Source organism: Martes martes, assembly GCF_963455335.1.
Source record: "Martes martes genome assembly, chromosome: 5".
NCBI lineage: Eukaryota > Metazoa > Chordata > Mammalia > Carnivora > Mustelidae > Martes > Martes martes.
The window spans coordinates 135,103,072-135,129,439 of record NC_137892.1 but is presented as its reverse complement, the minus strand read 5'-3'; the positions used below and the strand labels follow the sequence as shown (position 1 = coordinate 135,129,439).

At 40.1% G+C, this 26,368-nt stretch overlaps 1 protein-coding gene across 1 annotated transcript in view; it reads right to left on the bottom strand.

The window, feature by feature from the left end:
- FYB1 (FYN binding protein 1) overlaps positions 1–24,943 on the bottom strand; it is a 148,142-nt gene extending 123,199 nt beyond the window's left edge. The window contains exon 1 of the mRNA XM_080804613.1: positions 24,889–24,943. Within this exon, the coding sequence (XP_080660739.1) occupies positions 24,889–24,891 (3 nt within the window). The 5' untranslated portion in view covers positions 24,892–24,943. The remainder of the gene's footprint in view (positions 1–24,888) is intronic.
- Positions 24,944–26,368: the final 1,425 nt, after the last annotated feature.

The window sequence follows — 26,368 nt, the reverse complement described above, 5'->3', positions numbered from 1 at the left end:
CATGTAAGGTTACTGTGAAGAGTGGCACAGGACCCAACACATGGTCACATATTTGGGACTGCAAGGCTACTCAAGCAGTTACAACTACTCACTACTACCACCAGGATCTTCTGGAAACAGGACAAATCTAAGAAATGTGATGGTGTTGGTGACAGTCAATGAATAAGCAAATTTAACTTGAATAGAGGTTGTTGGAGGAAATGGTAGGAATAAGTTTAAAGGGTAGGATGGACCCACATAATTTCTTTTCTTTGTAATTCTGACAAAAAGATTTGGGTTTGACTGTCATGGGTAATGAGAGAAAATTGTAGGCTCATGCCAAAAGTACTGAGTAAGTGGTTTAGACAGTGGTACCACCGAAGATAACCCGAAGAAAGGCAAGGAAAGCGGTTAGGAGGATGTTATCATAAGTCAAGTATGAGAGAATGACCTTGGGTGAAATGGTAGCTGCAGAAATGGAAGTAAAAGGACAAGTATACAAGGCACCTTGAAGAAAAAATGCATTACATTTGAACTTCTCAGCTTGGGTGCCCCGCTTTTAGAAGTGAGTTGAGATACTGTTGCATGAACGCCTTGGGGGCTGTGGGGAACACCCTACCCCTCACCAGGCAATTACTTCCAGACACAAGTAACCTTTTTCAGTTTACTCAATCCATCTAATATCATTTCCTGTGTGGGAGGGAACGTGAAAAATTCTGATAATCACTGAACTAAGGCGCTTAGTACCAGACTGCTTATAAGGAAAGAAGTCAATCAAGAGTTCAAATGATGACAACAATTTCATTCTTCAAGACAAGGTGGGTGGTTCTGATAGAAATGTTATAGGTGGGGAAGAGAATTGGTTTGGACAGTTTGGTTTTGGATATTTCCGTTGCTATGAACATGGAATACTCATGAGAACAGGTAGCTGGCGAGACAGGATTAGAACAAAGAGGAGAGGTTTCTTAGAGCTGGAGATGGCTTGCACTGATAATGGAAGATAGTCAGCTGCTTTGGGCTAAAACATCGCCTGGAGGATGTGGGTTCATGCTTTGCTATTAATTTGTCTGTACCTCCTTTGTCTCTAGTCCGCTCTGTTAACTATTGTCATCTTCAGAGAGAAGTTTCGTGATATTTACAAATCATACGATTATGGGAGGGAAGGCTAATACATTGGCTGATACAATCAAGATTCAGAATGGTTTGTTGACCCTAAACTAAGCGGATGAAAAAAACACGTGTACCCAGCCATGCAAAGGTACTTGGTACCACGGAACTGTATGCTCTATGTAAGAGAGCACTGTGGGAGTAAGCTTCAAGGAAGCCTGAGAAAGAGAAAGGGAACGCTTTACCCTTTGTTAGGTGAATTTTTCATTTATTCCTTCAGGCCTCTCTTGAAGAAGTCACTTGTAACTTGGCAAACATTCAAATATTTAATTAAGCTAAGATCGATTTGTTTGCAATACTTGTGTGGGCCAACCCACCTGTCTCCTGGAGAACAGGCAAAAAAGAGCAGCTATTGTGTAAGGAGAAAGCCAGATGAGAACAATGAAGTCTCTGTAGTCAAAAACGGAACTACCAGGAGAGAGAAAAAGGAAGCCTCAAGCCCTCAAAGTATTTGCACATAATTTCTACAATAGCTCCATCGAATCAGCAGAAAGGGTGTCTAGTGGCTTATCCAAAATAACTACACAAACCAAATGTAAGTAACATCATTTAGGGGGGCTTACTAAACCCCAAAAGCTGAGTGTATCAGGGTGGGGCTTTGTCTTATTTACCTCTTGCCTCCAAGAGTGGAGCTTTCAAACCACTTCCCCTCCTAATACGTGAAAACCACTCTGTTGTGTGGAGAAGGCTGAAGATTTCTGGTGTGTGTGAGAACACCGAAGTGCTTGTTCAGCCAGGCCCTTTTGCTTAGGAAGCCTTGGACAGAGTGGATCACTCTAAAGAAAATGTCATCCCCCCAGGGTGTCCCCGATTTTGGGTTCTGGGAGATGGACAAAGTCGAAAAGGACATAAACTTTAGTTCCCTGGATTTGGAGCTCTCCATCCCCAGGTCAGCTTATTACCCTCCAACCTTCCTGTTCCTTCCCATCTCCTCTTCTACTTCCCACTTTCTCTTGTTTCTCAAAACCAAAAGCCGTGGACAGGTAGTAACAAGGGAGGGAAATGAGGTCACGGTTGGGAGTTGGGGGGGTGTTCCATTCTATTGCCTTTTTTCTTCTCATTTCTAAGGTGACTCCGTGTAGGCCAAGGAACGAGGACATCTCAGTCGGCTGCACCCCACACAACCAGAGGGGGTGCCATTTACAACATGGCTTGTGATCCAAAGCAATTCCCAGTGAGAGATCTAGGGCAGTGGAAAGGAGCCTCATTGCTTTGGTTCCTCTGAATTCATCCTGTTTGAGTTTAAGGTCTCCTTTTTGCTGGAGGGCCCCTCTGGATAACTTTTGTTCAGAAAATTTGTTAATTAAAGTGCAATTCTCTTATAAACAGGCAGTAGAGCCCAAAAGGAAGTTTGGGGATTTTGCATTAGGTTCCCTGTTGGCCATATCCTCCACAGGTTTTTCAGTCCTCCCAACAGTATGCTTCTGAGAACCTTCAGAACTCCTTACACTGTTTCATATTCCAGCAACTATAAAATTACTTTATCTTCTACTCCTGTTTAAATAGTCCCTGCTGTCTTAGGTTGCCTCCAAGTTTTTCTTTTCCATCTATTTCAACAATTTTCTTAAAACTGTCAAGTCTAGAATCCACAATTCATTATAAAAGTCACGTGTCTGTTCTAACACACACACACACACACACACACACACACACACACACACATGTATGTGCATGGGGGTTCTTTTAAGCTGTACGGTGATATTTTCCCAACACAAAATGAGAGATATGGTCATAACCCCTAGAAATCTCTACATTAAAGCAGATAGTTAATCAATATTTGTCAATGTTTGTATGGACGTGTGCATTTCGGGAGACTTAGGTAGAGGTCAGTGTTCTCTGAGAGAGAAGCAAGAACAAGATCAAAAGCTTCTGCACAGCAAAGGAAACAGTCAACAAAACAAAGAGGCAACTCATGGAATGGCAGAAGATATTCGCAAATGACAGTACAGACAAAAGGCTGATATCCAGGATCTATAAAGAACTTCTCAAACTCAACACACACAAAAGAGATAATCATGTCAAAAATGGGCAGAAGAAAAAAATGGGCAGAATACATGAATAGACACTTACCCAATGAAGACATACAAATGGCTAGCAGACACATAAAAAACTGTTCATCATCACTAGCCATCAGGGAGATTCAAATCAAAACAACATTGAGATACCACCTGACACCAGTTAGAATGGCCAAAATTAACAAGACAGTAAACAACATGTGTTGAAGAGGATATGGAGAAAGGGGAACCCTCCTACATTGTTGGTGGGAATGCAAGTTGGTGCAGCCACTTTGGAAAACAGTGTGGAGATTCCTTAAGAAATTAAAAATAGAGCTTCCCTATGACCCTGCAATTGCACTACTGGGTATTTGCCCCAAAGATACAGATGTAGTGAAAAGAAGGGCCATTTGTACCCCAATGTTCACAGCAGCAATGGCCACAATAGCCAAACTGTGGGAAGAACCAAGATGCCCTTCAATGGACGAATGGATAAAGAAGATGTGGTCCATATACACTATGGAGTATTATGCCTCTATCAGAAAGGATGAATACCCAACTTTTGCATCAACATGGACGGGACTGGAAGAGATTATGTTGAGTGAAATAAGTCAAGCAGAGAGAGTCATTTACCATATGGTTTCACTTATTTGTGGAGCATAAGAAATAACACGGAGGACATGGGGAGATGGAGAGGAGAAGGCAGTTGGGGGAGATGAACCGTGAGAGACTATGGACTCTGAAGAACAATCTGAGGGTTTTGAAGGGGCGGGGGGTGGGAGGTTGGGTGAGCCTGGTGGTGGGTATTATGGAGGGCACATATTGCATGGAGCACTGGATGTGGCACATAAACAATGAATTCTGGTACACTGAAAAGAAAAAAAAAAAACTACAGTTGGTTAAATGGGTTATTCTGGATGGGTTCTAGGGGAGAATTCTCTGCTGTCCTGCTTGGCCCTACAGGTCCTTGGCACAAGAGGGTAGAAAAGGGAGCTTCTCCAAGGGACCCCTGAGAGAAGAGGCTTTTGGATCAGGATGTGCAGGTAGGATGAGGACAAAGAGGCTTTTGCACAGCTTGGTAAATAAACTTAAGAGCTACTATGGGTCCTTCTTCAAAGAAGAGTATGTGGTAAGTCTTGGGAAGGGGTGTTTTGTTTAGCTCTACTCTGTTTTTTTGTTTGTATTTTGTTTGTTTTAGAAATTTCACAGCAACTCTGTCGTGCCAAGGAAAGAAGGAATGAGTTTGTTTTTTTTTACCTTCTGGTCTGTTTTGTCCATGTCTCATACTCACAGAAAAAACAGAGCAATGTACCTCCTTGTGTGGTGGACCGCTGACCCAGGGAACAAAAACGAGAAAACTCCAAAACAGGGGCTGAAGCTTAGAGGTGAGGGAAAGGTGCTCCTGTGGCTGGGAGGCTGTAACCTCAGAGCCATCCCAGGAGCTCATCGCTCTGTCTCCTCAACAGCGAGATTGAGGGTTTTTAAAGGTCAAGTAAAAGAACTCTATTTTCCCTTGTTTGAAAACCAGCAATTGTAGTGGGGATATATTATCCAATAAAGAGAATTGTGTGATTATGATTCAGCTTGGGGCGACCGTCTGTCACTTCACTTTGTAGCCTAATGGAAACCTGGCACGATTAGCTAATTTTTCTGTAACAGTATCCTAAACCCTCTGAGCTCCTATCACACAACTTCCCAGGGGAACTGAAAATGTCATTTCCGCCCACGGGAGCCCCAGATGATACTGTTCATGCACTCTTTCCCATGGTTCTTCTCTGATGTCACACAAGCTATGGTTCTGAGAGTAGAATGTGGCTTTTATAGCGGAAAAGTAAAAATTCAAAGTCCGCGGGTAGGGAACAGGTGAGGCAACACATGGTATATCTGGACAAAGGAATATCATGTCCCCATTAACAAGATGCTACAGGTCTATACGAACTGAAAGGAAAGATGTTCACGTTACTGTGTCCTGTGACAGAGGCATGACCAAGAATAGCATGGAGAGACAGCATCCCATTCAAGGCAAATGACACAGAGGTTTCGAGCCTGGACCTCGGAGCCAGACTGCCTGCGTCTGAACATTAGCTTGTGAGACTTTGGGCAAGAGACTTCTCCGTGCCTCAGTTTTCTCATCTGGAAGTGGGAATAATGATGGTAAATAGCACCGACCTCATACAATTGTGTCACTGGGGCAATGCCACACACACAAAGTAAGTCTTAAAGTTTAAAAACTCCCCAAAAGGATGACTTTCAAAAATGGTCCCTCTCTTGCCTAAAGATTTATTGTTCCCAGATACTAGATTTCCCATTCCGTATATCTTTATTTGGCTCTGCACAACTGATACTACTTTCCATCATGGTATAGCGTATGTATGAAAAATTTATCTCCACCGAATTTTGACACAGGGTAAAACCTTTAGTTTGTATTTACAAATAGAGACCAGTATTCTAGTTGCCCTTAGGCTCTCATTCCGAGATTGTTTGATATAAAAGAAAATGAATTTATAGTTTGGGGACAATTTGATAAACTGGACTCCTATCTCCAGATTAGCAGCCTGAATGGTAAAGACTACAATTTAGAAGGAAAATCTCTCCAAATAGAGGAATAGAAATATAACTTGTATAAAATATCATTTATTTTGGACCTTTCTTACCCTGAAAGTACACTTAGAGGCATTTTTCTTTGTATGTCGCTACCTCACCATTTTTCAGTCTATCTCATGGGGCAGTAAATCTATCCACAGTGAGTTTTAGCAAACTTCATTCACCAGAGATTTGTTGAGCATCTAGGATACGCCAGCTGCACCCTGGGCTTTTAGAAAAGCTGGGACTTGTGTTTGAAGGTTTGATGCTTTGGCAGTATTTCCTTTTGTAAGCTCTGACTCTGCTTTCTCATGTTTTTTTCAGAAAACTTTCCTGTATTTTTTTTTCCTGTATTTTTTTTCCTAAGGCTTTGGGAATTGGTCCAACACCCTACATGGAGTCAAAGCAAGCTTCTTGTGTTGCTCAAATGCAACAAGAGGAAAAATTCTCCTTAGGAGTCGGGGGAAGCACCCCACAGCCGGTCTCATTTTCCCAGCCTCAGGCTGATTCCCATTCCCTGATGAAATCTGGTTCTTTCCTTTTCCCATATCCCCAGGGAAATCCAGATCTTTCTAAGCATTGTTAAAGGGTGGGTGTTTGCTCATCTTTCTAAGCATTGTTAAACGGTAGGTGTTTGCTTGTCTTTAAACACGATCTTTGAGCCCCTCAAAACCATTTTGAAGGAATTCAGACGCTTTTGGTTTTAAACGACGGTTTAAAAGCATTTCCATTAAGGTTCGAAACATTTTAAACAGCAAATAAGCAGCAAATATCCTGTGAGCCCCGTTCCTGTGGTAGACACAGCACCAAATGCTTTCCTGCAACATGGGCTCATTTGATGCCCATGAACAGGTCGAAGGGAGAGGCTACCACTACCCGCTACTTTACAGAGGGGAAAATTAGGCCACTGAGGTGAAGTAGCTTGACCAGGGTAAACAGGTAGGAAAAGCTAAAACTTGTAAAGGCACACAGATTAGCTCTACCAACAACTCACAACCACTGTGCAAATCTGCCAGACAGATGATCCCGGAGGAGTGTATGGGCAACACTGCCTACTTGGTAGGAAGAAGAAAGAGAAGTGATCAGGTACATAATAGAGCTCTCCTCATTTATTATCTCATCCTTCTTTCTCCACACTCCCTGATCTGACAGAGTTAAGGTATTAGAGTATAAATAAGAATTAGAGCAATGAAAAAAAAACACTTGAAAAGGGTCAAAATCACCTGATTTTAAACCTTAACTATTTAAAACATGTCAGTTTTGAGAAAGTCTAAAGTATTTTGAAGTAATTTAGTTTGAAGAGCTCTTGATTCTACATGAGCAAAAAAACAAAAAGTTACTAAAAATTGTCAATATTTAAGTTGGAACTTCAAAAAGGAAGTGTATGGAAGCTCTGCTTTGGTTCTCTGAACATTGTAAACACGTGTAGTTTTAGATTCTTGGCTGACTGAAGTCCACCTGACTGGGCTAGATTTCTCAAACTTTCTCAGAAGTGACATCAATATTTTTTGGCTCCTCCTTTCAAAGGCTGTTGATTGTTGTTTATGCCACAAGCAAAATTCAACAAGTTGGGTTTCTATCTGTAGAAAACTCACACCGTAGAGTTTTTTATTGTCCTTTGAATAGATAACATTAAATGTTGCTAAGGCTAAGTAAAAAACAAGTTAGCTGTCACAGTTGAGGGTTTACATAAGCCACAAAAAAGCAGTGTGTTCTTAAAAAAAAAGCAGATTTAACAAATTGCATAGAGGTCAAACAAGTAGGTTTGGCAGAATGGCCATGGATTCCTCATTATAACTTGTAGAAGAATGTGGCATTTTTGACCCTAAGTATCAAAGATGTTGTTATTAAAGTGAACTTTAAAAATGTGTGAGCAGGGACGCCTGGGTGGCTCAGTTGGTGAAGCCTCTGCCTTCGGCTCAGGTCATGATCCCAGGGTCCTGGGATCGAGTCCCGCATCGGGCTCCTTGCTCGGCAGGGAGCCTGCTTTTCTCGCTGCCTCTGCCTGCCTCTCTGCCTGTTTGTGTGTACTCTCTCTCTCTCTCTGGCAAATAAATAAAATCTTAAAAAAAAATTTAAAAAAAATGTGTGAACAAAATCAGGATGCTAAGGGATCAGTTATTTTTTTTTCCCAGTGAGGAGTCAACATCTAGCAGAGAGGGAGCGAAGGAGAGGATTCCTAGGATAGCTCTGCACTGTGTGAGAGGTCATTCTTCATTTGTCAAAGAACTAGAAATGAAGGAGATTTGCGTGTGGTTTGTGTGTGGAAAAGACTCTGAATGTGACATCGATCAATCTATGTGACCAATATTAATTTACCAGGTGCTGGAGTAGGAGCTTTCAAAGCAGAGACAAATCGAACTGGGATCTGCATTCAGGAACTGCTATTCTGGTTGGGCTAAAACAGAAGATTCCTGGTAACAGGATGGCGCAGTGAAAACACTGAAAGAATGCCCACTTCTTTGGGGGAGACATGGACTTGGAAGTTTGAAAAGCCTCCTTAGAAAGGGTGACCCTTAAGTTAACTATTGAAATATCAATGTTTCCCAGATGGACAGGGTATTCTAAATATTTCAAATACTCCCTTAGAGGGAACAGAGATACTGTTGGTGACACAGTCTAGTGCTGTACTATCCAATGTCAAAGCTCACCTGTGGCTACTTAAGTTTAAATTTATGTTAATTAAAATTAAATACAATTAAATATGTATGTTAATTAAATTTACATTAATTAAAATTAAATAAAATTTGAAATTCAGTTTTTCAGCTGTACTAGCCACATTTTAATCGCTCAACAGCCCCATGGGGCTAGTGGCTATTGTGTTAGACAGCGCAGGCATACGAGTACTCCACCCTCACAGAAATTTCTGTCAGACTGTGCTGGGAAATTGCAAGCAGACAAACACTGCTAGGGTATAAAGTTGAAGGGTGTGTGTGTGGCAAGAGCTAAGCCTGGATGTAGAGGTTGCCCTGAAACAGTATGTCCTACCACAGAGTTCAGACCTTATCCACTAGGCCCAGCATCAGCAAATGTTTTGTGTGAAGGGTCAGATCATAAATATTTTTGGCTTTTGGGGCCACATAGCCTTGGCTGAAACTGTACAACTCTGCTGTTGTAGCCTGAGATCAACCATTAGACCGTCAGTGAGCAAGCGTGACTGTGTTCCAACAATACTTTATTTGTGGACCCTGGCAACTGGCTGGATTTGGCCCACAGACCATAGTTTGCTGACCCCTCTGCTAGGCTGCTAGGGGCCACCTGAAGGGTTTGAAGCCAGAAAGTTGCCTAATTAGATATGTGCTTTAGAAAGACCATTCTAGTAGCAGAGTAATGACGAATTTAAGGAATGTGAGTTGCAAGAGTCTAATCCTCCAGCCAAAGAGGATAAGGGCCTGAATTCTGAGTGTAGCATGTTAAATATGGGTAGAGAGCAGGAAACATGTATGTGCTTTTAGGCTGGGTGGCAGGGCACTAGTGGCACTGAGGAAATATTTCATGGCATGAAATATTACATGACATAGACATATGAGGGCTTGGGTGACTGGAGAGGTGGTGGCTGCACTCACTGGGTTATAGATTATAAAAGCAATAACAGATTTGGAGAAGGATGATGACTTCAGTTTGGGTCAGGTGGCATTTGAGCTGCCTGATGTGTGAGTCATCAGCAGAGGGTAGTGGTTGAAGCCTTGATAGTGACAGAAAATACCTGGGCAGAGTGAGAGGATGGCAAAGATTGGTACTTTGCATATTACCAAACAAAAGGCATTTAAGTTCAAATGGAGCTGAGAAGGAATTGTTACAGGCATAGGAAGGAGAACCAGGCACCAGTTTGAAAGGAAGACTTTTAAATGTTACTAGGAAGAGTAAAATGATTCCATAGAGTTGGGCAATTAGGAGGCATTTTTGGGAAGTTACTTAGAATGGGTTTCCTAAAACAGAAAAAAAAAAAAGACCACCAAAATGTCTGAAACTGCCCTTTTCAGTATATGATTAAGTGAGAAGATAGCTATGACCTTTCATGGTCTTGGTTTCTCTTTTGGTGTTAAGTATTGGGCTTACTTAGAAGCACGAAGATAGTTTGGGTCCTTGGATCTCACCTTGTAAATGACATAGTGCAGCAATCACTTTATCTGGGGGTGGAAGGGCAGGTGAGATCTTGTCTGGTCACCCCTGAGGTGATCTCTGTGCAAACTTTTTGGGTGAATTTCATGCTGTGAGGGTGGGAGAGTAGCTAGATAACCTCTTAAAATGACACAGAGTTCTGATTTTAGGGTATGTGAAAACAAAAATGGTGGACTTATGATGAGGGACCGTAGAGTTTTATGTAACTCTTGAGCACTCTTGAAACATATAAATGTTTTATCCTGTAGCCACCTTAAAGAAAGTAAGTAATCACAGCTTTAAGATAGAATCATGTGACTTGGGAGTGTTCCATTTGCAACTTAATGGATTAGTCATCCCTTCAATGGAAGAGTTTCAAATGATGATTTATAGCCACCTTTTACGTTTATATTAGGAAAATATTTTACATGCCTAATAGATGAATATATCTCGCTCAAACTTTTGAGTGATTTACTGTGTAAAATTTTGTCTTCAAACATGGAAAAACTGACAAAAGTGTGCTCATGGTTTTCAATAGTAATTCTTGAGAGATTAAGAATTAGAATTTGTTCTTAAAGGAATTGCTTAATGAAAATCTGAGGAACACACATTTCTGAGGACCTTAATTTTACCTCTATAACCACTTTAAGGGAAAAATAAAGTTACATGACAATAACACAGCAATAACAACAAAAATAAAGTAAGGAATGCTTTCATCCTCAGTGACCGATTGGCTCGCTAGGTTAGCCAGCTTTAACTGGCACTACAGTTTTACTGGGAGATGACTTCCTTCTCTCTATGGGCTGTTCTCTCCCTCGGCCAGACTATGCCCTGCCGTAAAGAGCCCACCCAAGAACATGTAAGTTACTTGAGTAGGTGGGGACATCTCTCCAGTGCAACAGTGAATTGAACTTTTAGCAATGCTTAAAAAAAAAAAAAAGCTGGATACTCTATGCTTTTCTTTTTTACTTTTAGTTTTTCATACGGTAAGAATGGCGATCAGAATCACAACTGGAATTTTTAAAGTACTTAATAGATTTGTAAACTTCACTTAGAAAAAATATATGGGTGACAAAGAACAAATAATCCAATCAAGAAATGGGCAGAGGACATGAACAGACATTTCTGCAAAGAAGACATCAAATGACCAACAGACACATGAAAAAATGCTCCACATCACTTGGCATCAGGGAAATACAAAACAAAACCACAATGATATACCACCTCCCACCAGTCAGAATGGCTAAAATTAGCAAGTCAGGAAATGACAGATGCTGGTGAGGATGTGGAGAAAGGGGAACCCTCCTACACTGTTGGTGGGAATGCAAGCTGGTGCAACCACTCTGGAAAACAGCATGGATGTTCCTCAAAAAGTTGATAATAGAGCTACCCTATGACCCAGCAATCGCACTACTGGGTATTTACCCTAAAGATACAAATGTAGTGATCTAAAGGGGCACGTGCACCCAAATGTTTATAGCAGCAATGTCCGCAATAGCCAAACTATGGAAAGAACCTAGATGTCCATCAAGAGATGAATGGATAAAGAAGATGTGGTATATATCTACAATGGAATACTATGCAGCCATCAAAAGAAATGACAGCTTGCCATTTGTGACGATGTGGATGGAACCAGAGGGTATTATGCTTAGTGAAATAAGTCAATCAGAGAAAGACAACTATCATATGATCTCCCTGATATGAGGAAGTGGAGATGCAACATGGGGAGTTTGGGGGGTAGGAAAAGAATAAATGAAAGAAGATGGGATTGGGAGGGAGAGAAACCATAAGAGACTCTTAATCTCACAAAACAAACTGAGGGTTGCTGGGGGGAGGTGGGTAGGGAGAGGGTGGTTGGGTTATGGACATTAGGGAAGGTGTGTGCTATGGTGAGTGCTGTGAAGTGTGTAAACCTGGCAATTTACAGACTTGTACCCCTGGGGCTAATAATACATTATACGTTAATTTAAAAAAAAATTTAAAAAAAAAGAAAAAATATATGGGTGAGGACATCAATGGATATTGTGAAAAAGAAGAGCAATGATGGAGGGAGACTAGCCATGTTTGATATTAGAATACATTGTAAAATAATACTTGTGAATGTCTGATAATACAAAAATAAAATATAGGTGACTCAAAAGAGAGTCATAATGTATGCTAATCTAAAAATAATAAAAATAGGGAAAGAAATATTAAATAGATATTATTTTAACTTCACATTTACCTCCTTCCATGTGACAGAATAAATTCCAAATAGACTGTAGAGTTAAGAAGGAAAATCAGAAGAGGAAAGACTATAGTATTTATCAAAAAATGTGTTGGTTTTTAATTTTTAAAAATTTTAAAGTTTTTTAAGTGAGGGGACAAGAAGGGCAGAGGAAGAGGGAGAGAGAATCTTAAGCAGGCTCTGTGCTGGGTGTGGAGCTTGACGGGGGGCTAGATTTCACTGCTCTGAGGCTCAGGTTGTGATCCCAGGGTCATGGAATAAAGCCTCACAGAGGGCTCCGTATTCAGCTTGGAGTCTGCTTAAGATTTTCTCTTTCCTTCTCCCTCTGCCCCTCCCACTCTCTCTCTCTCTCTGTCTCAAATAAATAAATTAATTAAAAAAAATCAGGAAACCACTTATAAAATTTACAGTGCAAAAAAGTGAACTTATGAAAACTCTTTGAAGCACATATATTAAAGATACCTCTCAAATATTAGTATGAATACTTCTTTTTACTTTTTAAAGACCAAAAACCAATTTTATTCCCACAAAATAAAAACATCCATTAACATTACCAAAACCCATCTGGAGAGCCCAGAATGTACTCTGCTCTCGAGGGACTGCCAATCACTCATTGTGAACCTGTGGGAAACAGCAGTGACAAAATCCAAGTGAACACTGCATGTTGTGAGGTTGGCTTATCTTTTCTGAACTAAGAATTCTGGGAATTACAGTTATAATCTCTGTGTTTTCCATAATTAAAAAGAAATGGATTGACCTGGATATCCTCATTTCTATCTGGAGTGAGAATTTGGTTTTAAATTGTGTCATTATTAAATGGGTTTTTCCTTAATCAGATTAAGCTCTTGACAAAATTGTGAGTGCAGTAGCAAGTATGAGGCTTAGGGAATGCAAGATAGTATGGTGGAAAGCAAAATAATTAGGGAGAAGATACACTGGAAAGTCAAATGTGCTTGATGAACATTTCAAGGCGTTGAGAGAAAACTGAAGGCAGGACACAGCAATGAAAAGTGAGAACTTTCTTGAAGGAAGATGTTGGAGCCATGTATTAAAGGAAGTTTCAGAGTGGGTTTGGCCAACCTGAAAGTGAAGCCATGTAAGTACAGCTATGAGAGGTGCAAAGAAAGGTCTTATACTCTGTCTAGAGGTACATAGAGAAAAATATTTCCTAAACTGTTGACAGTGGTTTTCTTCACATGGTGAGATTTTAACTCTCTCTACATTTTTTTGCATTTTTTTTGCAAAAAAAAATTATCATCTCACATCTCATATTTGCAAGAGAGGGAAATGCTAAAGATAGTTACATTTAGAGGAAGAGGGGTTTTGTGCTGATATATGGTGGATAAACAGAGGCTGCATGAATGCACAGGCCATGAATATAGAGAGTGGAGTATTGTAGTAAAATTTCCAGCTCTATTTGTCTAGTCTTTGTAACACTTAAAACTTTCCTCCCTGCTTTTTATTATGAAAAATTACAAGCATATCCAAAAGTTGAAATTGAAGTTGAAAGTGAACATCAATACACCCAACTCAGATACTTTACTTGTTAGCATTTTGCTATTTTTTGCTTTATCACCTCCATTCACCTTTGCTTTTTGATGCATTTCAGAGTAAGTTGCAGCAACCAATACCTTATTTAATACTAAACGTTAACAAACTTCCCCTACCCCTGCACCCCCATACAATTCAAGACTAGCTCAGAAACCCCAGTGGGCTCTTAAGCATTTAAATCTGATCTGTTTCTTATACCTAAACACTGTTTCCAATCCAAACATGTCCCAAATCAACTGCCTACTCAGAAGGCAACGCTTACCAAACCTTACCCTGACTCTTTCTATATATCTAGAACTCTGTAATTTGTTCAACTCATAAAATATTAAAGACAGAAAGGGAACCTATCTAATCTGGGGTTGCCAATTCCAATGTTTCCAGGAACCAAGCAGGTAACATAAAAAATGGGTATCTCATGTAAGAAATCAAATGGATCTGGTAATGGAGACTGACCAAACCTCCGCGTGGGGATGCAGCAAGGAGGAACAAAACTGCTCAGGAAGCTTGAGAAAACAGAATTTTCAGTTGGGGCAAGGGTTCTAACCTCAGCCTACTGGTTCCAAGAGCCAATTTCTCTTTAGTCTTCTCCGTGGGTCTAGGGTAAATTTACTAGAATGATTAAAATGGCACACTGTTAAATCGAATCTTTCTCTTAAGGTATTTATAAATGCAGGATCTATAGCTCTTCAGTTCAGTGCAGACCTTAACAAGGGAAATGGTAGTGTAGAAATGCAACGATGTGCTATGTGTCTAGTTTCCACAAGTTAGTTGCTCAAGAAAGCAATATTCCCTCATGTCTGGATTGGCTGCCTGTCTGTAATGAACCCTGAAAGAAGAGAGAAACCAGTGTTCTTGCTGATCAAAGAGTAGGCAACCATCATTTCTTCGGAATGTCCTGGCAGCTTTCTTTTTCTTTTTTCTTTTTTCTTTTCCCTTCCCTTCCCTTCTCTTCTCTCCTCTCCTGTCCCTCCCCCTCTCCCCCTCCCCCTCCTTCTCCCTCTTCTCTTCTCTTCTCCTTTCCTCTCTTCTCCTCTCCTCTCCTTTCTTTTTTTCTTTGATGTGTTTGGCTTACAAGTTAAATAGGAGGATTTAGCACGTGGAAGAGAAGAAGAATGAGAAAATAGGGATGTAGGCGTGTCAAGACATAGAGAAGTTATATCTGGGATTTCTTGCCTAATTAATCATTAAGATATGGTTATTCTGGCTACTTTCTAGAATTTCCTCCCTCTCTGCATGACCTGCTTATCAAATTCAATCAATGCTTGCTTAAGTTGGCTAACTTTTACAACTACTGAGAGTTGAAGCCGCCAAAGCTCTGTATACTCAGTAGCTACAGGTGAACTCTGCTTAGAAATCCTAAGTTACAATTCCACCCTCACAATCTTCTCTTTGTTTGCTTGGTAATTAACAACAGATAGTTTGGAAATTCCCTTGCTCCCCCACACCCGAGGTAACTAATTTAAACAGTGTGTATCTCAGCCCTATTGTGTTGGGGTAGCTATGTTCTGCTATTAAAAAAACTCCACCCAGCCCTGAAATGCTGTCTCATGCAGTTGTGGGTACATGTGACAAAATTAGTTTCTTTCGGGTGAATGTCCTCTTGTGATAAAGTAAACACAACTACTTGTCTTTCAGAGTTGTAATGATAAAATTGCTGGTAGTTCTTTGGATTATGTCCAGACATTCATACATCAAAATGTATTCATTTAAGCTAAACCTCCTAAATATCTACCTTATTAAGATGCTTTCACTATATTTCACACAAGTTCTTTCAGCTGTCATAGATCAAATTCAGCAGATGTTTATTTCAATTCCACTTTTTTGACTTCTGCCAGGATTTCCATAAGGCTTGAATTTATTGTTGGCTTATCAGTTTTTGAAGCTCAAATCTGAATATAGGACAGTGATCCTGAGCTCTGGTTTTACAATTCCACTAGCTGATGTTAAAGAACATAAGAAAGTTCTAAAAATGTTAATGAAAGAAGTTCATTTTTACTGGATCAATCTTTTTAAAGATCATACAACATTTTGGGAAAAAGTAGGTCTTCTAAAGCAAAGGTTCCGATACAAAAAAAAAAAAAAAAAAAAAAAAAAGAAAAGAAAAGAAAAGAAAGTCCACCTCAGACAAGATTTATTTTAAATATTGTTCACTCAAAGTTTACTCATTTCCATGGAGAATTCCTGAAACGCTGGGTAAGAGTTGGCATATGTGATCATTGACATAGGTGAGCAGGACATGAATAAGCAATGCAAACTTGGACTGGATAGTTGAATCCTTTGGGGGAGTTTAAAAGATAAAGGGGCCTGCACCCCACCTGAGCTGAATCAGAATCTTCAGAGGAGTGGCTCACATAATGGTGTAATTTAAAGTTTAATAGGCGATTTCAAAGGGCAGCCAGGCTGAGAACCATTGGTCCAAACCTCTTTAGCTAAGTCTTAGCGCAGGAGGCCTCAAACTTTAGTATGCATCAGAATCACCTAGAGGGCTTGTAACATATAAGTAGCTGGGTCCCATTCCTAAAACTTGTTTGGGTAGAACCCAAGAATTTCTAACAAGTTCCCAAGTAATGTTGATGCTGCTGGTTTAGGAAGGACACTTTGAGAACCACTGTGTTAATAGGCTGGGATAGGAGTAAAGGGGGGTGGTGGAGCCCTGGAAGAGATTGGACTAATTCTCCCAATAGCTCATCAACCCTGATGATGACACATTTCCTACACTTTGTTGATTTGCCTTATGCCACTGATCAAGGATGAAGGGGGAAAGGGAAAAAGAAAGATATGGAGTTAAAGGGAAGTGAGGGAAAAGAGATAAAGAAGAGAATCAACTTCTGGTCAATAAAATAAAGTTTTGTGACTCTCTCACTGCCCTAACCATATGTTGAGTAGAGATAGGTAGAATATAAAATGAGAAAATTTAAAAGGTAAACCTTTCTATATCAGAAACAGAACAGAAATACAAGGCTGTGAGTGAGACTAGTGGACAGGTGAGTTGGGCTGTTGGTTCAGGTTATGAAAGCATTTGTTAGTTCAGCCCCTGTAGGGTAACTTGAAAACCTGAACTAGGGTCCCTCTTTGAAGTTAAGGGCAAGGAAAGATATATTTTTTTGTTGTTGTTTGTTTTAATCCTAGTTTCATGGAAAGAGGCCACTAAGAATTGCCTTAGGATAGACCAGCAGTTCTGAACTGGGGATGATTTTGATAGTCCTGGTGGGGGCATTTTGTAATATCTGGGAATGCTCTGCATGTTGTCACAATGAGGGGGGCAGGGGTACTACTGACATCCAGTAGGTAGAGACCAGAGATGCTGCTAAATATCTCACAAGGCCTGAAAGTACTGAAATTGAAAAGCCTGGGCTAGACACTGTCCCAGAGTCAGAATCTGGGCCCAGGTGTCAGCTGACTTAGTAACCAATATGCTACCTGTGCAGTGCTACTGTGAGCCTGATTGCAAAGCAGCTGGTATAGAGCTAGTTCTGGGCTGGAGTCCTCAGGAACAAATAGGAGAGAGCACAATACTAGAGAAGGCAGGATGAAAAATTGAACCAGTCAACCAAACCAAACCAAACCAAACAAAACAAAACAAAAAACAAAAACCTTCTCAAAATGGGTCTACAACACAAAATTCCAAAATATGAGAAGAAAACTATTAATAAGAAAGAAAGACCTAACAAAACGAACAATTAAAAGATGGGTTTACCTTCAATTAAAATGATAGAGCAATATGAAAATGATTTTCTGGATTCAGGAGTCATCAAGAAACAAATATATGAATACTATCCATTGGAGAATATACAAACAATTGAAACAAAATAGGCAGGTAGTAAGTAAAAATAGGTGAAAATAACCAATTCAAAACTGGAAATAAAAACTTAATCATTGAAACAAAAATTCAATATATGGGATAAACCTGGATTGGACATGAATAGGGTAAACAACTATCCTGTTCTGCCTGGAACTAAGAAGTTTCTGGGAAGTAGGAATTTAGTGCTAAAACTGGGAGAGTGCTGGGCAAACTGAGAAAATTGGTCACCCTGGACACAGATGAAGAAAAACTTAGTGGACTGAAAGATGACATTGATAAACCCATTTAGAATTCATCACAGAGAGACACAGTGTTAAAATATTTGGAAGAGTGATTAACATCATGGAGGACAGCATGGGATTTTTATCTAATAGGGACTCTAGACAAAAACAAAAACAAAAATAAACTAGGAAGAATAAAATGGTAGAGTAATAGTTTTGAGGAAATCATAGCTAAGAATTTTGCAAAATTAAAAAAAAATCATTAGGCTTTAAATCAGGCAACTATAGCCTGTGGGCCAGATTCAGCCTGCCATATTTTTATAAATAAAGTTTTATTGGAACACAGCCATACTTGTTTGTTTATTCATTGTCTATGGATGCTTTCATGCTACAATGGTAGAGCTGAGTAGTTTTATCAGAAATCATAGGGACTGCAAAACCTAAAATATTTACTATTTGGCTCTTTATAAAAAATGTTGTATGCTCCTCTTTAAACTGATACTCTCAGTACCAAGCAGGATAAATAAAAATAAATTTATGCCTCTATGAAATATAGTAAAGCTGCAGGACAGAAAGATAAAGAAGCATCTTAAAGGGAATGACAGAATTTCACCTACAGGGAATGACAGATTTGACGGCACACGTATTCCAACAATAACCAAAGTCAGAAGCTGGTGGTGTGAGTCTTTAAAGTGCTGAGGGAAAGTAACTGTCAATTTAGAATATACACAGGTAAACTGTCATTTAAGAATGAAGCAGAAATGAAGATGTATTTTAGTCACACAAAGACCAATATACACTGTAGCACATATTATTCTTTTTCCAAATAGGAACCCCTCTCTGCCATTTCCCTGAACACATGACAATTTACATCCCTACATGTCTGTCCTTTCAGCTGAGGTAAGAGCATGTGTGACTTATTTTGGCCAATTAAATGTGAGTGAAAATGATATACATGTCTTCCAAGGAGAAGTTTTAAGAACTAGAAGTAGGGTTGGAGGGTTGTGTTCAGTGGGTAATTACACTGTATTTAGGTTCCTGTTTTGTTTGGGAGAATAATAATGGAAATCATAATGAACTATAGAAATTGCTAGTCAATAGACAAGAAAATAAGTACTTGAGTAGAAGAATATATGAATCTAGAGCAGGTAAGTGAGTCGTAAGAAACAAACATGATGGAGTTTTATGAAATGTATTAACCAGCATGACAGAATCGAGAGCCTAGAAATGAAGTCAGGTGTATATGGGAAATGGACATATGACCAAGGAGGCATTAGAAAGCGGTAGGAGAGAAGAACAAATGAAAATAAATAGTACTAAATTGGTTATCCACATGAGAATATATTAGATGACAGCCTTATGTCACAAATATAAACAAAATCTTGATGATTAAAGACCTAAACATGAAAATCAAATCTTTAAAAGGTTGAGTGAAGGGATACCTGGGAGGCTCAGTCGGTTGGGCGGCTGCTTTCGGCTCAGGTCATGATCCCAGCATTCTGGGATCAAGTCCCACATCTGGCTCCTTGCTCTGTGGGGAGTCTGCTGCTCCCTCTGCCTCTCCCTGCCACTCTGCCTGCCTGTGCGCTCGCTCTGTCTCTCTCTCTCTCTCTGACAAATAAATAAAATCTTAAAAAAAAAAAAAAAGATTAACAAAATGTTAGGAAATAGCTTTAATATTTGGGGGTAGTGAATAACTTCAAGAGGGCGTGAAAAACAGAAATGATAAAAGATCTACTTTTAAATTTGTTAGCATTAAGATTTAAAACTTTTATATAAAAAAGAGACACCAAAAAAATAAAGTAAAAAAGAAGCCAGGGAGCATAAAATTCACAATGCACATAATCCACCCAGGATGAATGCCTAGAATTGGATAAAGATTTTCTATAAATCAACATGAAAAGATGATCTATACGAAAATGGACAAACCACATGAAAAGGATTTACAGAAGAGGTTGCCTGAACGGTCAATCAGCTTAAGAAAACATGTTCCATCTTCATTGTAATCAGGAAAATTAAAACAACAATGAAGTGGGGTTTTAATATAACAAATTCTCAGAAGTCTTTCAGTGAACCTGAGGATACCGGTTTTAAGAGGGATGGAGAGAACAACCTTCACACAGGCTGGTGAGAGGTAAACTGTCACAATGACCTTGGAGAACCATTTACTAACATTCAGGTGCTCATGCCCTCTATGTAGAAACATATTCATTCTAAGACTGTTTGAAATGGAAAATAATGGCAATAAATTAAATGTTGGGAGAGTAGGTGAACAAATTGCCATATAATTATAAAGCAAGTCAATAAATTGAACCAGACCTGCGTGTGTCCAAATGGATATAACTTGAAGACATAAGTAGGGTGAAAAGAAGGCATTTGCAGAAATCGTAAGCAAATAAAGCAGACTAAACACTACTGTATGTTTTTTTACAAACACAGGCTGACGAAATAAAAACATAAAAACATGGCTGGGTAGGTGAGCTGCTGCCTTCAAAGCCGGTGTCCCCTGCTGTTGGAGGGAGGGGAATGCAACTGGGAAGGGCAAAAAGAGAACTTCAACTTTGTTTTATTTTTTTGAAAAGATGGCAAAATGGCAATATTATGACAAAATGGTAATATGTGTGAAATCTGGGTGGTACATGAAAACTTGTTATTTGTTTCATAACATACCATTATATTTTTATACGATAATATTTTATCTTATAAAGTACTTCTTTATTTGATAGAGAGCATAAGCAGATGAGAGAGAGAGAGAGCATGAACGAGCATGAGCGGGGGGTGGGGGTAGGGGCAGAGGCAGAGGGAGAAGCAGACTCTCTGCTGAGCAGGGAGCCTGATGCAGGGCTCTATCCAGGACCCAGGAATCACCACCTGACCCAAAGGCAGACCTTTAGCCCACTGAGTCACCCATGGGTGGGTGTCCCCATACTACAATATTTTAAAAAGAGAATGACATGAGAGAACAGACAGGGCGGATGGACTCCAACCTGGAGAATTAGGGAAGTGAATTAAAGTTACCAAATGAGGAGCTGGAGTCCCACACCCACTTACTTTAAGGACAAGGGTGTCACATTCCTAATGTGTGCCAAAATGTACTCCAAGAAGTGGCTCTCATTTCCTCCTACATGCCTTGACGTGTGGATGAAAGAGATCCCCTAGTATTTGAACCTCTCATCCTTCGTTTAAAACTGTCTTGTCATAGCACAGGATTTTTAAATTAAAAAAAAAAAATTTTTTTTTTTTTTTTTTAACACATCAGGCTTGATCTTGCTGCAACAGGCAGGTGGCCTCTTTTGCAGAAGAAGAGGATTTGAGCCAGGGAGTGGAGATGGGGAGAAACATGAAGAGGTGAATGGATTTCTGTGTGGGGATATTAGCATATTATTCAGGACCCCTCCAGCTTACATGATAAGAACAGGAGTCACATTCTCCTTGAAAGAAAAGGGTTGCAATCCCAGCTCCTAAGGGGATGCATCTAGCTTACCTTTTATGTTCTCTGATTTCCCTGGGGCACCCGCTCTCAGCTGGGCTATCACTGCAGCCTCTTCAGTTATTTGAAGGTCTCTAAACCCATTCCCTTCAGAAGCCCTACACTATTTATTCTCTAACTTGGCAGGGTTCAAATTTGGGCTACAGTTTTAAAAGGACAAGGGAGAAATAGTCAAGATGTAAGCCCCAGTCATGGTCAAGGCTGCCTGCAGAGTACGCATGTTACTTCAGAAGTAGCCCGACTTTCTTTCTTTCTTTTTTTTTTTTTTTAATTTTTAAAGAGTTTATTTCTTTAATTTATTCGAGAGAGGGAGAGAGAGAGTGCACAGGCATGAGCTGGGGGAGGGGTAGAAAATGAGAATATCAAGCGGACTCCATGTCCAGTGTGGAGATTGACCTGGGGCTGGATCCCACGACCTTAGGATCACGACATAAGCCGAAACCAAGAGTCTGACGCTCAACCAACTGAGCCACCCAGGTGTCCCAGAAGTAGCCCTACTTTCAAAAGGTAAACCAGATAATGGCACTCACTCCTTTGTTTCAGACCCTCCAGTGACTGCTAGGGTGAACAAAATAAGATTGAATCCCTTGGCTGCTGCTTATTTCTTAAAACCTCTGGCCACTTTCGTCTTCCCTTGTTTATCCTCTAGCCATCCTGGTCTTCCTGCAGATCCAAGCTCTCCCCATCTCACAGCTTTTGCATCTGCCAATTCCTCTGCCTGCCGTGGTTCTTACCGCCACGTTTCCTGTGTCTGGCTCATTTTGCTGTTTGGTGCAGCCGTTCTCCACTCTCACTGTGCCCCACCTCCCACCTCAAGGTTTTGATTCAACTGGTCTCAGGTGGGGCTTTGGCAATGGGTATGATTATAAGCTGCTCGAGTGATTCTCATGGGCAGCAGAGCTGAGAACCAGTGCTTTAGTGCAGACAGCACTTTATCAGAGACCAGAGCCCTAAAGAGGATGTCTCTATTCTCTGTGCCATCTCAGCTCTTTATTTACCTCCTTTCAGAAGTCACTACAGGGTATTTGACTTATTTACTTTGATTCACTTTCGATCCATCACTTCTACCAAACAGTGGTTCTCGGAGTGCCTGGATCAGCGGTGGCCTCTGAAAACTTATTAGAAATGCAAAATCTTCGGCCCTATCCCTGATGGAGAGGCATACGAATGTTGGAGACTCACTGCACTGAGTGTAAGCTCTAGGGGCTGGGACCCCACCTGTGTTGTTCACCCTGTATTCTAGTCCAGCCAAACCCCAACTTTGGTTGAATGATTGAGCAGGTGAGAGCACATTTCTTTTGTCAACAGTCACATGTCAACTGAAGGTTGAATGAAAAGAGCAAAACAAACAAAAACTCTAAAACCAACTTTTATGCCATTTCCTAAAAGTTTCTAAGTGTATTCATAAAAGATTTTTCCTCACCCACCACAACCGTACAAAAATTAGTGTATTATTAGATATCTGCTTCTCCTTTTTTTTTTCCCCAGAAAATTCAGCAACTTGAAATGTGCCTAAATTACTTGTCATGTAGATGGGTATCATTCTATTTTTTATTATTTTTTTTTCACTTTAGGACCATGAGGTGAGCTAATTTGTCTATGTTCATGGATCAAGTCAATTTCCACAGGGGCAGATGTTTGAGAATTAGAATCCTACTGCCATGTTCTTTCACTTCTGAAATGTGGAATCATGTTATAAGGAACATAGGCCATGTTATAAAGAACGTGGGCCTCTTCTAAGATGTAGACTCATGTTATAAAGAACGTGGGCCAACATAAGGCCAACTCCATACCTTTCCTGAGCAGCAATGTGTGTAAATGAATATATTGACTATATTATCATAAAGAAAGAAAAATAAGAAACAATCTAAATGTCTAACCATATGGAAATGATTAAATCATGGAAAAATGATTCATCATGAAAAATTACATCATAACTCAGATATTATTCAAGATATTTTAAATAAAAAAGGCAGGTAAGGAAATGGTTTCTAAAGTATGATAGCACTTTTAGAAAATCATATTTATGAAATATGTTTTTAAAATGATGAAATTCTAGAAAGATCTGTACTCACTTCACAGGGATTGCCTCCAGGTGTTGAAACTATAGAAAATGTATATAGTTTCATTTCTGCATATGTGTGTTTCTAAGAAATTTTCTCTAATACAATGCGTTACTTTTGTAATAGGGAGATGGTAATCCCCTAAGATAACATTGCTTAAGTATTGCACCAAATACCCATTACCCGGTTAAACTTTTTTTCTGGTATTATTACCTCGTTTTCCCTAAGAAAACCCAAATAACTCAGTAAACTTCACTTATTTTTGAAAAGACTATCAGTAATTAAGGTCAAACTTTCTTCTAAGAATCTGGGACCTAAAAACCAAGTTGGAAACACTACCAGGACTTTTAAGTCCCGTCTTGACAGGTGACTGCCTTTCTCCACAAGTGTGGCTGCAGGTAGGATCCCTGGGCCACCATTTCCTCCATGACTGTGCATTCCTCCTTGCTACGACTCCACACCTCTGACCCCGTCCCTTCTCCTCCTTTTCTCCTCAATGGCACAGTTATTGTCTCTCAGCTCTGTACTTCCCAGTTCTGGCTTAAGAGTCTCCCGACTTACAAACACATCCCATGAAGCCCTTGTGACTTCTACTCCAATGCCTGCAGTGAGTTCCATCCCCCATCTGTGTACCTGGGGCTGTCATTGTCTCAATCCCTGTCTTTTCACCAGGGGCTGGCAGAGGAAGCAATCCCTTTCCTCACAAGAGAATGGATAACCAAGTTTTAGTCTTCTGGGGACTGGGGCGTGGTGGAGGGGGGTGTATGGGATAGAGAGTTAGCTCTCCTCTAGACTCTGAGAGCATAAGAACACTACAGTATAAGAACACAGACAATTTTTACAGAGAAATAGTAGTAAACCATATAGCAGAATACTAACACTGCAGTTCGGCTTCATTATGGGTTACGCGGGTTGTTACGGTATCGTTGGGGACCCATTACTCTTTTAAATGTGCTCCAATTAATGACTTTCAATTAACTTTGGGAACACAACCTGTCCCTAAGGTTTGGACAATTTGGGTTTTTTTGCTTCTCTTGGCTAAAATAATAAAATGCATTTTTAAACAAAAGAACTCCTTTACAAAATCCACTGTGTTGTCAAAATGGCACTCATCATCAGCAACACTGCCCCACATTTATCACTGGGGTTCTCCGGAATTCCAAATGCTTCTTATGTTTTTTCCCCCCTCAGATTATTTATTTATTTATTTGACAGACAGAGATCACAAGTAGGCAGAGAGGCAGGCAGAGAGAGAGGAGGAAGCAGGCTCCCCGCCGAGCAGAGAGCCTGATGCGGGGCTTGATCCCAGGACCCTGAGACCACGACCCGAGCCGAAGGCAGAAGCTTAACCCACTGAACCACCCAGGCACCCCCCCTAATGCTTCTAATAAGAAACTTGACACTGTTACTGATCCTGGCACCTCGATATCTCAAGAGGCAAAGACAAAGAATGCAACTCTTCTTTCCGTAAGTCGTAGCCCTTCCTCTATTCTGAAGGCTAGAAGCAGAAACGGGAAATCCTGAAGCCACAGGCTCTCAACTGGTAACACTCAGCAGCTTTATTTGCAAATGGAACAACAACAGGTCAAGCGAACATTCCAAAGGCCGGGAGGACTTGGCCAAGAAGCCTCCCCACCCCTCTCTTCTTTACGTAGAGAACATGAGATGTTTGCCAGGGGGCCAGGGGGCATCATAAAATCTCTTACTTACCATTTTATTGAAAGGAGTTGAGGTGCCTGGCACACGGTGACCCACAAGATGTTGGAAGGCGGACAGTGAATGTGCAAGTTAGCTTTGCAGAGTGCACTTCCTTTTTTGAACTGTGTGGTCTGTCCAGCCTTCACACATTGATATGTAAGGTTTATTTGCATGTTATCTCAGGCCTCAGAGCATTTGTATAACCGGCCGTGTTTATCAAGTTATTATACTTTAATAACGTGAGAACAGGTACTTGGGGGAGTTTTGAAGTCTGAAAGATGGCATGGAATTTTTTAAGAAGCACCTGGATATTACATTTTGTGTACATGATTAACCTGTTTTTAAGTTTTTATTTAAGATTTTATTTATTTTTGTGAGAGAGAGAGAATGTGAACACAGTGGGGGAGGTGGGGGCTGGGCAGAGGGAGAAGCGGACTCCTTGCTGAGCAGGGAGCCTGAGGCAGGACTTGATCCCAGGACCCTGAGATCATGACCTGAGCTGAAGGCAGAAGCTTAACCGACTGAGCCCCCAGGTGCCCACAATTAACCTATTTTATATAAAGTCTATATCTGTGAATCTATCTACCTATGAACAAAGGACACAATCTAAAATGTTAACAGTGCTTGACTTAGGTTGACCTTTTATTACAAATAATTTCTTGCTTTGTACCTTGCTGACTTTCTGACTTTTCTATTTTAAGTATATAATACTTGTTAAAAACATAGCTATGATCTTAAAAAGAGCAAAAGGAATATGATAACAATCCCAAATGTATTTAAACTTATCTCACCAATATTTAAATGATGGAGATATCCATAAACTTATCATAGGATGACATTCATTTTATTAAAAATACAAATTACATGTCAATCAAGCTTCATGTATTAGGTTTTTTAGCAATTTTTATTAGCATCACATGTCTCAATATCTCATGTTGATAAACTATATATATTCTTAAAGCATGGTGTTTGATGTCAAATCCCACCAATTATCCGTAATACCTGTCTGAACACATTCTGGTATGAGGATTTATCTCCTTTATTTTGAATACATAGCCTGACATTAAAGTAATTTTGAGGACAGAAGATCATTTTTGTTTCCTCTTGAAAAGGAAAGGCAACTGATCCCTTAATTTTGGGTTGTGAATTTCCAGATCTTCTTGTAAGTACTACTCCCTAGTACAAGGGGCACCAAATATTTTTTCACTTGGTGCTGAGCTAATACAGTACTTCCATGACAATCCAAATCCCATATTAAAAAAGATGTTCCCTATTATTTATTTTTTAAGATGAAAATGTTTTTCAAAATGAAGATGAACTTAGCAATATGGCTAGAATCATTGCCAGGACAAAGCATGAAGACAGAGCCCCTGGCAAGTTCCAGAGGTGGAAAAGAACCTGATACTGCCTTGAAATCTGCAGGTATTTTAAAGAGGACATGGTCAGGAGCTAAGTGGGTAGTCAGGAATCTGAAATTGCAGTCTCTGGCACA